The sequence below is a fragment of the Temnothorax nylanderi genome, unplaced genomic scaffold, assembly GCF_030848795.1.
Source record: "Temnothorax nylanderi isolate EJ_2023f unplaced genomic scaffold, tnyl_v1.0 TNYL_tig0254_pilon, whole genome shotgun sequence".
Taxonomy (NCBI): domain Eukaryota; kingdom Metazoa; phylum Arthropoda; class Insecta; order Hymenoptera; family Formicidae; genus Temnothorax; species Temnothorax nylanderi.
In genome coordinates, this window is record NW_027249316.1 from 3,595 (window position 1) to 18,278 (window position 14,684).

A 14,684-nucleotide genomic window follows, 5' to 3' on the forward strand; every position below is an offset into this window, starting at 1 on the left:
TTTTGCGGTTCGATGTAATTGGTATTTATCACTGCACCGGTCAATACTCGGCTTTCGAACGCGGCATCGATCTCTCGCCAGACGAGTCTTTCCACGTTTTCGTTACCGCTACTACTGCCCGCCGCGTACTCACCACCGATATGTACGAACCGTCTCTGTAATAGAGTCTTCGCACCTTCGAGTCGCGCGATTCTTGCCACTAAAGATTGTCTGTGTCCCGGATTGTCTGTTTCGCGGATTGAGAGCCGCGGACGCTTGGCACGACAGTCTTCTTCGAGCTGCTCGATAAACTCCTCGCATCGCTGTGCCCATGCAAGATATTCGCTCAAGGTAGCGATTTGGTTGGATCCTTCCAACAGGTCGCGTTCCGTTTCATCGAGATGTTCCATGTTTTTTTAATACTGTCTTTTTCACACTATTTTTTAGATCACGTCACATTCTTCGATGGAGCACATGCACGTGACTCGATCACACGCTGAACAATATCGTTTGCAATATTGAACGACATAGTGCGTATGCATAAAATGATAAGGACAAAAGTAGGGGGCATTAAAGTGATTAAGGCGCCAATTATTAATATCATCACGGTCACGTTCATAAGTTCTTTCAAGCATCAATGTATGATTGGGATCATCGATATGGTCAAGATACATATACATACGTTCCGAATTGTTCATCACCGCTAATTCAACGTATTTCCCAATACTTGTGTGAATCTTAATGTACATTGCTTCACAACCACCATCCTCGATCTTTCGAAAAATTTCAATCGCCCAATAGTGATACTCTCAATAGTGCGGTTTAACGTAATATCGACTAAAACTGGCCAAGCGAGTTTCCTCGGCATCGCAATCGTCCCATAGCCGTCGATACACCTTTCGTCTCACGTTAGAATTCCAGTAATAAGGATGCTCGGTTTCGATAACGATTCCTTGTCTGACCATGCGTTCACTGGTTCCGCGTATACCGAGTTCGCGATCGCGAAGAAACTGCACCGGCGATATTCGTTGCACATCCCTCAATCTTTCATCTCGCACATCTTCATCATTCTTCAAAGCATCGGCGATATCGTTTATTAAATAGTGATCATAGCCTAAAGAGGTTATATACGTTAAGATCATTTGTCCATTCCATGTTGCGCACATTATATAATGTCCCACTCGCGATAATGTTTTTTTATCAATTCTTGCAAATCGGGCACATGTTGCATGGATATATTTGGAGCAATGGAGTGCGACAATCTCCGCAAAATCGACCGTTCATTACGTTGTACGGCTTGCTAACATGCTCTCGATATTCACGTATGTGCTCACCAGTGTCTGGTACAGCGATCATACACGAATAACACAGTTTATCCGAACCGTATCTAAAATAAAAATAAATCGCGCAACACTTCGTATGTCCATCCACCGCTAAAAATTCGGGACGCGGCACTAATTTATTGATGACTTCTTTATGATCGTCGTCTTCATCACTGAAATAATCACTGTCGTCCGTTAACGCGCGATCCTCGTCTACATCCATATCGAAATTATTGTCATCTCCTTTATCGTGAAAAATATTCCTCTGTATTGAATACTCGGCACAAAAAATGCAAAATAACCGCTATACTTTTTTTCCAATCGATATACCGACGCGTAGACTTTCAAATCACAGACTGTGATTTTGACTCGCTTCATTCTTCCTTATATACTTTTTCTATTGCCTTTTCCTCTCGTTTCAACTAGAGCATCGCGTATCGTTTCTTCTGTTTTAGTGCATGGTGTGCATACACTGCAGAGAAACAATATCACCAACAGAAATTGAGTCGCGTTGCTGCGCGAGACGGTTAAGTCGCCTAAAATTTATGGTCGAGTATCTACGTCGACCATCGATGCTCGCATCTGCAGTGCGAGATGATATTCGTTTATAAATTCTGTCATCGACGTTCGTCAATATCCATCAAAATTGAGTCGCGTTGCTGCGCTTATGCCGTCTAGTGTTTATAAAATCTAGCTGCCTGTCATCGGCGCTCGCCTTTGTAACGCGCGACGCCATAACCGAATGGCGCCGCGAAACCCCGATAAGCGACTCTTCCTAGAAAGAAAAATAAAGAGGAGAGACCGCGACGGTTAAGTCGCCTAAAATTTTTGATCGAGTACCTACGTCGACCATCGATCCTCGACCATCTGCAGTGTGAGATGATATTCGTTTATAAACTCTGTCATCGACGTTCGTCGATACCCATAGAAATTGAGTCGCGTTGCTGCGCTTATGCCGTCTAGTGTTTATAAAATCTAGCTGCCTGTCATCGGCGCTCGCCTTTGTAACGCGCGACGCCATAACCGAATGGCGCCACGAAACCCCGATAAGCGACTCTTCCTACGAAGAAAGGTGAAAAGGACCGCGGCGTCACGCTAGTCGCAGGTCATAAATTATAGCCGCCTGCCATAGGCGCTCGCTCGCATCTGAGGTGTAAAATGACATCTGTTTATAAATACTATCGGCCGAACATCGACGCGAGGCGGCATTTGTTTATCGAACATGTCCCGACGCGCTCGCCTGATCCCCCCCCCCCTTCACTAGGCCTCCTCGATCTCGAGGCCCTCCCCCCCTCCCCCCGCGAACCCTATGCTGGGAACGCAGACCACCCCCCCCGCAGACCCCTCGGCCGGACCGCGGCGCTAGAGTTCCCCCCCGCCCCGCTCCCCCCTCGAGCACCCTGGCCTAGAAGTCTCACTATCTTCCTACTAATGTTACAACGCAATGGAACTCCACATTTTATATGTTGTCAAAACTTCATGAACAACGACAAGCAGTAACTGCATATGCTGCGGAAAGAGATATACCAACCCTTAAAGCCCGTCTACATAGGCCGCAGCACGCCAGACGCAGCTCGCAGACGCGTACGCGAGTTGACGTTTTCATCGCACGCAGCGTGCACGCATTCGCAAATCCGCCTATAGGCCTGTCTACATAGGCCGCAACACGCCAGACGCAGCTCGCAGACGCATGCGCGAGATGACGTTTCATCGCACGCAGCGTGCACACATTCGCAAATCCGCCATACGCGACGAGTTGAACCAACTTCAACTTTCTGCGTTGCGGTAACTGCGTCGACCAATCACAGAGGCTTTTCTTCGTTCCGCATCAACAGAGACAGTTTGACACTACTGCTTCGCACAAGCGGCACAAGCATTCGTAAATAACGCACAAAGAAAAACGTAAACATTTACCATATTATAACAACTATCTATCAAAGTGCACATGGATCCTAGTTCCTCAGTGACAATGAATATATGTTCATATTGGACCTCAGAAAGAACGAGGGAGGTTATTTCAATTGTGCGCAGTAATATTGGTTTATATGCCAAGGGCACACGTATGTTCAAAAATAAACAAGCAAATGATTTAGCTTGGCAAAGTGTTGGTGCATTGCTAGTTCCTCCTTGTTCAGGTAAGATGTTCTAATTAATTTAATTTCTTTTAAACATATATATTTGGTAATACAAATACAAAAAAATAGACTAGGTTTGTTCTCTGACAGCTTCTCTCTCCCTCTCCCGCTCTTGCTCCCTTCCCCCCTCCTCTCTCTCTCTCTCTCTCTCTCTCTCTCTCTCTTTTTCTCTCTCTTTCTCTCTCTCTCTCTCTCTTTCAATTGCTTATCGTAATTTACATTAATTTTTATTTAGGAGATATGGTTGCAAAACGGTTTAAACATTTGAGAGATACCTTTCAAAAAGAAAGAAAGAAAGTTCTTGTTAATATTCCCTCATCAGGAGCAGGTGTACAAGATGGAAATACGAGATATGAGTCAACATGGGAATACTATAAAGATTTATTGTTCCTTTCTGAACACATTAACAGTAGAACGTATGTTTAATATTTATATATTAACATTTCTCTGACAGAGAATATATAATAATAATACAATACATTCTTTTTTTTATATTTAAATATGTTGAAGTAATTATAAGTATACGCATTTTTATTTTTTAAATATTTACACAGGACAATAAGTAATTATTCAGGACACTCTGACAGTGAATCTGTCTGTCCTGAAACACAATCAGATGACAGTCAGTTTTGGACAAATAAAACAGATTCCTGTACAAACGTTTTAAAAAGGAAAGCAAGCCAGCCGCTTATTTTCATTGAAATGACAGAAGAAAATGAAAGTGCAATACCTGAAAATATTGTTTATAAGGATACTGCTCCTTCTGTCTCTTTACAATGCACATCCTCCTCAGGTGACAACGAGTCATGTAAGAATTTTATGTTTGTTGACGTATATGTTTACTATTGTATATGTATTTGTATTATTTTTGCAGTACTCAGTGACGAATCAAACAAAAATTCTTGTGTTTCACCAGCTGTACTGAAATCATCAGTACCTATATTACTGAGGTTCAAAGAGAGACCGAGACATTACTGAAAAAAATATCTGCTTCTCAATGTGAAGCATCATTATCTGAAAAGTCCCTTACTATTCGAGGAAAAGCGGTAAAATAAATGTTACAGCATAAACATCCAGTATCAGATGTGGCGAAGAAAGAAAAAAATAAAGATATTCTCAAAAGTTGTATACAGCAACTTTCAAAAAGTGCAGCAGAAGTCGCAGCAAAGATAACTCGCCCTACTGAAACAAATACCGAAAAATTACATTTTTTGCAATATTTAATAAAGCACGTGCCAGATGATAAAAAACTGTTATGTATTTCTGACTTTTGTCGTATCGCAGAAATATATAAGAAAGGTGCAAGTCCCCATATATTACCGAAGCGATATAAAACTAAATATTGTCTGTATTAACTTTTTATTTTATTACTTTGTTCTATACATTTAAAGATTTTAAAGTTTATGATTTTGCTAATTTTATTTTTGTGAAAAACGATACGCTTTATTAAAAGATAAACTTTTACCTACAATATAAAGCCAAAGATAATATTTTATTTGTTTTTATGAGAGACTGAGTAAAAGTTTTGTATTACTTGTTCTATATGTTTGTTTTATTTTATGTAATATTTTTATGTATTTTTTGATTGCATAAATAAAAAAGAAAAATAATGCAATTGTTGTTTTCTCAATCCTTTAAATTATAAGATACTTTTATTATAAGGTTATATTTTATTACATATTTTATTACATATTTTATTGTCTCTCTCTCTGCCTCTATCCTATAACTCTATACTATCTATACTAAAACACTTACTATAACTTATTAAATTATGTTATAAAAAAATACACATAATTTCTTAATTATAAACTTAATTCAATTATCGTAATAAATCTATTTTGAAATCATATAAAATATAACTATTCTTACATTTCCATAATAATATTATTGAGGATCATTTAAAATCAACCCTCTGAATGCAAATCTGTACTGCCAAGGAGCTTCTTGCTCACCAAGTGGAGATACAAAATAATCCCTTATTACATCTCTCTGTTGCGTAGCATTTGTACGTGCATTATTGGCACCTATTCGTGTTAAATCTATAAAAGCACCTAACCCTGTTTGGTTACGCCAATTACCTAAAATTTCGTCATAATCAAGAGTGTCATGGTCAATCAAATCATATGGACAATACGTTCTTGCATACGGCATCACATGCTGCTCTTCTGCAGTCATGATATAATTGTGCAAACAAACTAATGCTTTAATTCTGTTAGTAGCATTGTCAGAGGTGCAACATATAGTTCTTGTTAATATTTGCCAACAAGAAACCAGTATCCCAAAAGTATTCTCAATCACTCTTCTGGCTCTGGATAAGCGATAATTAAAAACTCGCTCTGCATCTCCTAAGTCCTTTCTGTTATACGGCCGTAGTAAATACATTTTTAATGGGAAGGTCTCGACTCCTACAAATACATAATGTATCAGAATATTTGTTTGTGGTAAATTCTTAGGCGGAGGGAGATCAACATATCCACGTTCAAGGTCTGTTCCAAATTTAGACCTACTCCACACACCACCATCACTTATAGATCCTGCAAAAGTAAAAAATCATAATTATATGAAATTCTCTCAAATGTTAGCAAAGATAAAGAGAAGAATTACTTACCGTATTGACCAACGTCAACCCAAGTAAATTTAAATCGTGCATCACAAGTTGCCTTAAGAACAATACTAAAATATTGTTTATAATTAAAAAATTCTGATCCAGAATTTGGAGGGCAACGTATTTTTATGTGTTTCCCGTATACTGCTCCAACACAGTTAGGAAATTGCCACTTTAAATAAAATTCCTCAGCCACTTTGGCCCATTTTTCTCGATTCATGTCTGGGAGATATGTACGATAAAGAGCGCTCCATATAGCCTCACACACTTCTGGAATAATTTTATAAGCTGTTGATCTTCCTACCCGGTAGTCCCAAGATTGCGTTCGCACAGCATTCCCATGAGCAAGATAACTAAAAAAAATTCGCGATTGACTAATGTATAATGTGCAAAGTTTTATAACATTTTATAAATACACTTACAATAGTGTTAAAGCAACACGTAAACTAGCAGGTAAAGGTTTTCTTATACAATTTTGAGCATTTGGCAAGAATGGTGACACAAGTTCAACTAATTGCTCGAATTTATACGGCCACATACGAGTGAATTCGTAAAATTCTTCGTGATCATGATCCTTCATGTACGCGAAGATTGTATCATAATGTCCTTCTTTCGACCGGGTTCGATTAATCGGTTGGACCCACCATCGTCTTCGTTTTTTCTTTTCTACGAACTGACACAAACTTAATGCTGCTGTATTTAATGTCAAGAACAAAAAGAACAAATTATGGTCTTGACAGCTTCGATCCATTTTTCCACAACACAAAGCAACTAGTAAACAGAACTAGTGTAAACTTTTTGTCTCGTATGGATTGGCTGACGCGTCTTTATTGCATGGCGTCCTGCGATTTGCGTTGTGCGAATACGTACTGCGTTTTCTTTGCATCTGCGAACTGCGTTTGGCGCGAATACGTACTGCGTTTTCTTTGTATGGTAGAAAATATTATACGCGTCCTCCAACCATTTGAGAAAATTACTAAAATAGCAAGTTCTGATTGCGAGACAATTGGATACGTTATTCCGGCAGTTGTTACTCTACACTCGTATTTCTCAAAACGACAAAAGGATGTTGGAGTAGTGATGTTGAAGGAAGAGCTCAAGAAAGCGTTAGAAGAACAATTTTTTTATTCTTTAGGTATTGTAATGTTCATTACTCGAATAAATTTACGATATTATTATAAATAAATGATTTCATTTTTTATTATTACGTAGGATTCAATATGAAGGATCGAAAATGTTTTGTACTGGCCACGATACTAAATCCAAGATTCAAAACTAAGTTTTTATCAGATGAAAATAAGGCCAAAAAGTGGATCATTGATGAATTGCTTGAAACGAATAATAGAGCCACCGATGATTATGAAAACAATACAAGCAGTTCTAATGTCACTAATGTCAGCCTTCTTCAAAAACAAGATATCATCAGTGAAACACACGACGACATCTGGAAGTGCTTCGATGACATAGTAAACAATTCAAAATCAGATAACAATAATACTGATAACAGCAGTTTTGAGGATTCGTCAAGCAACACATCGTTTCAAAGACAACCGAGTGATAGGAGTAAAAAGAAAACTGCAGTTTACAATGCCGAGTTAACGAAATACCTGACGCTACCTTTGTCACCAAGAAATGAGGATCCCTTAACATGGTGGAAAACTCATGTTTTAGAATATCCTAACCTCAAAACTTTGGTTTTGAAATACTTGAGTGCTCCATCTTCTTCCGTGCATTCAGAAAGACTTTTTAGCGCAGGAAAATTGGTTTATTCCGATAATCGAAATAGATTGTCACCGCAAAACGTTGAAATGTTATTGTTTATCATGAAAAATTTGATAATATTAAATTATGATTACTGAGTAATGTTTAAAGTGTTGAAAGTTAAAACTAGTATAAGAAAAAAAGTAAAAAAACTATGTATAAATCAGACAATAAATATTAAATAAATCTTACTTTTTAATGTTTTCATAGGCTTTTTTGTTTTGTCACTCAGCGATGCGAATCTCTCAATTTTCAATAATATTCAACTTTAACATTAATAATTCCATTCACTCAGTATTGACTATGTTGTTAGTATTGTTACTATTTATTAGTTCCAAAAAATATATTTTTTTTAATTAGTACTGGATATCCGGTAAATATCCGGTATCCGGCCGGATAATTAAGATCCCGGATATCCGGTAAATATCCGGTATCCGGTTTCACGTTATTACCGGATATCCGATATCCGGTAATTTCACTATCCGGCACATCCCTAAATATTATCTATATATTGTTGCACCCGTGCTGGAACACCCGTTGCGCGCGGAACTTCGCTCACGAGAAGCCTGAACTTTGCTCGAATAGCTTCAAGCCGAAGCACGTCCCTTGACAACGGGACTCTTTGATTGATTTATTGATTTAATGAAACAGCTGATGATTTGTTCTTGAGCTGCTGGACCGAACGGACGTGTGTCCACGCTCTCTTGTATCGCGACGTTATAATAAACATTGAGATAATTCTTGTTATAACTGCAGTGTTTCCTTAATTCCGCGGGCGTCGGGAGTGCAAGCGAGTCAGTGAGAAGTGTGTGTGAACGAGTGACGCGGCGAGCGCAACAATATATAAAGGAAGATGTCCTTACTGACTGACTGACTGACTCATCAACGCCTAGCCCAAACCCCTGAACCGAATTTTTACAAAAAGCATATGAAATAGGGGTAGAATTTTCCGGGGAGTGCCACTATGTGTGTAGTTTTTTGTTACCGATTTTCTGGAAACCGGTTTTTCTAATTTTTCTAATTTTTCGGGAAATAATTGACCGAATCTCAACAAATTATAGATCAAACAGGGGTTAAATTTTAAAGAATTGTATATAAAACGGGTAGAATTTCCCGGGGAGTGCTATAAACTGTATAGTTTTTCGTTACCGATCTTTTTGGGAACCGGTATCTTTTTGGAAATCGGTTACGAAATTCAGTTGTGCAGTGTGTGTGTGTGTGTGTGTGTGTGTGTGTGTGTGTGAGAGAGAGAGAGAGAGAGAGAGAGAGAGAGAGAGAGAGAGAGAAAGAGACTATTTGCGTGTCTTATTACATATGTCCTCCGGGGCGAAGCCCGGGTAACCAGCTAGTACATACATGATATATTGATGATCACACAGCACATACATACACACACACGATCTGTCACGTACTACATTTACGCGAGCGTTACTTCTGTAGTAACTTATACGATAATTCCTCCACGTAAACGAGTGCATTATTGTAAGTTACTACAGAAGTAACGCTCGCGTAAACATAGTAAACGGTCACGACTATCACTACATATCTCCAACCCGCTGATATTTTGCCTCTTGTGACACCCACATCCTAACTTCGATCCTTGCGTGACGCGACCGAAATTCGGAATTAAACGATCGTACTTAGTAGTATTTAACGATGAGAGACCACGGTGTTACGCGCAAACGCGATATGTATTTCTAGGTTATAACTGACTGACAGCGCGCTGTCCGCGAGAACGCACTGAGCGACGAGCGCACACGTACGCGTATATGTTGTCTCTTTTCAGTGTAGCAACATTTTCATGGAGGGAACCCGGGGGGGGGACGCTCCGTATTTAAATACGACTCGTGTATCTATACGGGCCGTATTTGAATCTCGGACTTTGTAACGGGGTCTATACACGTACGTGTTTGGCTCGCAAGTCCGACTCAGCGAACTTGATTCGCGAGCCGGACTCGACGTTTTTTCACCACACACGAAAGAAAAGTTAGACCTATTACAGGCATTTCTTAAAAAATTATGGACCTTTGATCGCGTATAAAGCTGGGTCTAATCAACCAAATCTTAAAGAATTATATATAAAATAGGGGTAGAAAAGACTGAAAAATATAATAAAATTAAAAATTGATCGATATCTCCAAAGCGGAAGTTAGAGCAACCATAAACATTTTTTAAAAAATTCAGAATTTTTTTAAAAAAGAACCCCTTGATTATTAGCAATTTTTATTAATTCTATTATATTCTTTAGTTTTTTCTACCCCTATTTCATATATAATTCATTAAGATTTGGTTGATTAGTTCTGGAGTTATAGAAATTTCGGTAAATTTGGCACATACACACATACACACACACATACATACATACAGACATTTTTTAAAATTACAATTTTTCGACGTTTTAGAACATTCTGAACACGTTCAGAAAAACAAAAAAACATTTTTTTTACGAAAACAAAGCTTCCTCTATGAGGAAGCAAAATGTGCGAATTTGGCTTATCTGACGCCGAGCCCGGCTCGTGACATCCCATCCACGAACGAGTAGAAGCCGAGCCGAGCCGGACTTGCGAGCCAAACTCGTACGTGTATAGACCCGCTAAGATGATATATAAGATGTTTAAAATTATTGTTGTTAATGTACTTATTGTTGTACTTACATTTTTTAAACTTCTTAAAATCTCTTGCATTTCGTAACAATCTTGAATGTTGCACGAGAACGATATATCTTCGCGTGTACTTGCGAGACACTACCGTTAACTTCACTTCGACTCGTGACAGCTCGTGATAATCGTCGAGACCACGCTCGAAACTGGCGACGATACTAGTACCGCTAGTGTCGAAAAAGTGAAAAGGACGCGCTACTAGCGCCGTGGCGAAAATAGCAAACGGAGAACGTGGACGTTTCTTAAATAAAAATTTCATATATTTGGACTTTGCATCGTAATATCTGTGCTCATAGGGCACGTAAGGGAAAAATAAAAATACTTTATATATAAATCGACCCCATGCTATCGATCAAACCTACTTAGAACTTGATCCGTTCACTGGTTATTGAGATCTCAACATCTCGGGTACTCGCAACTCGTGCGTTCGCGTAAATGAGTCACGGTCCGTCTCGCTCCGCGCGTACTTGGCGCAAGACACTACCGTGTCTCTTGATACTTTAGATATTTCTATAACATCTCTAGTAGTATATTATTTCTCATAAATTCTCAGGACGTACTTGTAATATCTCACAGTAGTATATTATTTTTCGTAAATTCTCGTATACTACTCAGAACATAGAGTGAGTCATTTTAATCGACGCAGGCAAATATCTCGAAAAATATGAAAGATACGGAAAAATATTTCGGACAAAAGTTGTATGGTCTAAAGAAGGACAAATAATTCCGACGTGACTCATATTGCAGATGTCGTCATTTTCAAGAAATTTTAAAGGCGACTAATTTCATAAATTGAACTTTATTTTTTCCTTGAAATAAAAGTTGTAGATCTCGTCGAGACGTTTTCAAAACACTATAATAAAGTTCTCTTTTGTTAAGAATTTCCTAAGATTTTTAAAATTTTGTCATAATATTTTTAATATAAAATATGAATATAAATATCTCATAAAGTATTCACTTTTTGATGACTTTACCTTCATACTTTTATACGTAGAATAATGAAAGGAATCAATTGTTGTAAAAAAAACAGAAAAAATTATTTTAAAAAATTCGATTGCATTTTATAGACGCATTTAATTTTGCAAAATTGCAAATGTAATAATTAATATTATTATTCGCTTCCTTTCATTATGCTACGTATAAAAATATGAAGGTAAAGTCATAGAAAAGTGAATACTTCACAAGATATTTTATATTTTATAACAAAATTTAAAATATTATAACAAAATTAGAATATTTCAGGAAATTTTTAACAAAATAGGGCTTTATTACTAGGTGCGCAACTAAGTTTCCGGGTTTTTTTGATCAATAAAAAATGGAAAATTTCAAGAGAAATACAAAAAATGGTTTATTCAAAGTATCGTCCCTCGCTAGCTATACATTTTCGCCATCTCTCTGGCAATACATGAATACCGCGACAATAAAACGACGCGTCTTTGGACCGAAACCATTCATCCAACCAATTTTGCACTTCTTCGAAATTGGTCAAGTGTAGCCCAGCAAAGCCATGCGCCATCGACCGGAACAAGTGATAATCGGAAGGCGCCAGGTCTGGCGAATACGGCGGGTGCGGTAGCAGATCCCATTTCAGCGTTTTGATGGTGTCCTGGACGATGGAACTGCGATGGCACGGAGCGTTGTCGTGCTGCAATATCACTCGTTCGTGTCTCGTGTCCCATTCTGGCCGTTTTTCGAGCAATGTATGGTTTAAATTGATCAGTTGTTGTCGGGAGCGATGCCCATTGACAGTTTCGCCCGGTTTCAGCAGCTCATAGTACACGATTCCTTTCTGGTCCCACCAAAGCGCTCCTTGTCCTCAGTGTCGAAATCGCCACTTCTGAAGCGTTTAAACCAATCTTCACAGGTAGTTTTCGATGGTGCATGTTCGCCGTAGGCCTCCTCAAGCAAACGACGTGCTTCAGCTGCATTTTTTTTTCAAGTTAAAGCAGAAAAGCAAAGCTTCCCGCAAATGCTGTTTATTTGGCACAAAACTCGACATCTCCGTTGTTAGAAAAAATATTTTTGCGTTGCGATATGTGTTTATATAACAACTGGTTATTGTTAACAGATGTCCAAGCTATCTCACAAAAATTGTCTCACAAAATTGTCTCACAAAAATTGTCTCACAAAATTATTAAATTACAAAATTGTTATTTTATTCAATCCAAGTGATATCTACCTCGAAAAAACCTAAATAACAAGTGGTATCTATTTAAGGGGTTACACCACAGTAGAGAGTGAAAATTTAACGTTTTTTTGCGATTTTTTTTTAAGTGGAAGGAAAAGTAAAAGGGTAATTCTTTTTAAGGATGTTGTTAAGCATGTTTTGAAGTTTTAAAAAAAATTTTGTTTATTAAAAAATATTACAAAATGGCTGCCCAACAGTCGTTTCTGCGGAACGGTTTTTTTTGGAGGGGCTCCGCGGCACGCAGTAGAAGTGCAGCAAAAATTAATCTGGAACAAAATAAAAAATTTTTTCTTAAACTACATTAGTATAGCTATAGAAATACGTAGGGGATTTTGAAAATATTCATTTTTGTTAAATTGGCGAGCATTTGAAAAAAAAAGTTCATTTTACTACCAAAAAACGGGCACTTATTTGTACCTAAAAAATCGAAATATTAACTTATCGAAAATCGGCTACGTATTTCTATGCGGAATGTTGTTTTAAAGATGTGATATTAATTTGGAGTGAAAAAATAGAAAATTGTTTGAGTTATGCTGCGTGCCGATTTGAAAAAACGTGTTTCGAGAAAAACGCGTTTAAAGTTTTGACTCGTGTTTCGAACATGATAAAATAAAAAATTTGATTATTAAAAATTTTTTACCATTAATCTGCTATCCCTGGACCATAAAGCTGCCCTTCCCTGTTTAAATATTCCTCCTCATTTTCTTTCCTCGTCGATTTTATGCTGGTGCGTCCCTGTTTTGCCGCATCTATCAAAGACTGCTCGGCGTGCTGGATCCGCATAGCATCGGCTTCAAGGCAAAAATTGTATGCTTGGAGGCCAATATCCATCTCCAAAACTTTCTTAATTCGCAGAATGTTAGTCAAACCGTCGTTAAAATTACACACAGCAATATCAGTCGCTACTTGCAATACTTTTTTGCCACTTGAGTAGGACTTAGCAGCCAGGTTCCAAACAGTTGCATGGAAACTTTCGTTGCAGTTTTTAGTGTATTAGAGAAGTTAGAAATCAAAAGGAAAGTCATTAGGCTGTACCCTTCCAGCAGGTATCTACGTGCCGCAGGTAGTCGTTTCGGAGCAGTCCGACGCGCTTGGGAAAAAGCTCGAAATTTCAAAGAAAAAAATTTTGTACAGGTATAAAACTTTTTTTCCCTTATTCTAGAAGGTTCAAAGCATCTTTTAAGCCAATAAAAAAAATCGATTTTTTGAAAATTCTTTCAGTGGTATAACCCCTTAAAAAAAATACGTGAAATTATTTAATACTGCGCCAATTACAAAGAGAGAATCTCTCTTGTAATTGGCGCAGTATTAAATAATTTCACGTATTTTTTTTTTAAATAGATACCACTTGTTATTTAGGTTTTTTCGAGGTAGATATCACTTGGATTGAATAAAATAACAATTTTGTAATTTAATAATTTTGTGAGACAATTTTTGTGAGACAATTTTGTGAGACAATTTTTGTGAGACAATTTTGTGAGACAATTTTTGTGAGACAATTTTGTGAGATAATTTTTCGATTGAATTTACAAAATACATTGCGTGTACTTGGCACTTTTTTTTACCTTTTTTGAAAAAGGTAATTTTGTACTGATATCACCTATTTTGTAGTGTTAAGGGTACATTCTCATCAGTAAGGCCGAAAAATAGGCTATTTTCATGATTTTTTTTTTAGGAAAGTAATAAATCTAGACATTCGCGATTTTTCAGGTATATTTGTAGTACTTTTAAGTATATTTAAAAAAATTTTCAATTAATTTTATGATAACCCCGAGGTAGGGTACGTTGCGCCGTAGACCGCTGCGAAAAAAAGGACCTCGCTGGCGACCGTCCTACAGGTCATAAGATTCATCTGAAACAAAAAATGGAAAAAGATTCTTGTTTAGTATGAGTGTGGTTATGGCATGAACCACGAAAAATGAAATCTATCCAAAAATAACAAAATGGCGGCGTTTTGAAATTTATATGCGTTTTTAATGAATTTTTTCGTTACTTTCTTGTTTATAAAAAAATCAATTTACAACGTATCGGCAT

The 14,684-nt window shown here is 37.6% G+C and overlaps 1 protein-coding gene across 1 annotated transcript in view; it reads left to right on the plus strand.

The window, feature by feature from the left end:
- The first annotated feature begins 7,121 nt into the window (after positions 1-7,121).
- The window catches only part of LOC139779989 (uncharacterized), a 235,646-nt gene continuing 228,083 nt past the window's right edge, over positions 7,122-14,684 (plus strand). Inside the window, exons 1-2 of the mRNA XM_071718527.1 lie at positions 7,122-7,176; positions 7,254-7,692. Coding sequence (XP_071574628.1) covers positions 7,122-7,176; positions 7,254-7,692 — 494 coding nt within the window. The remainder of the gene's footprint in view (positions 7,177-7,253; positions 7,693-14,684) is intronic.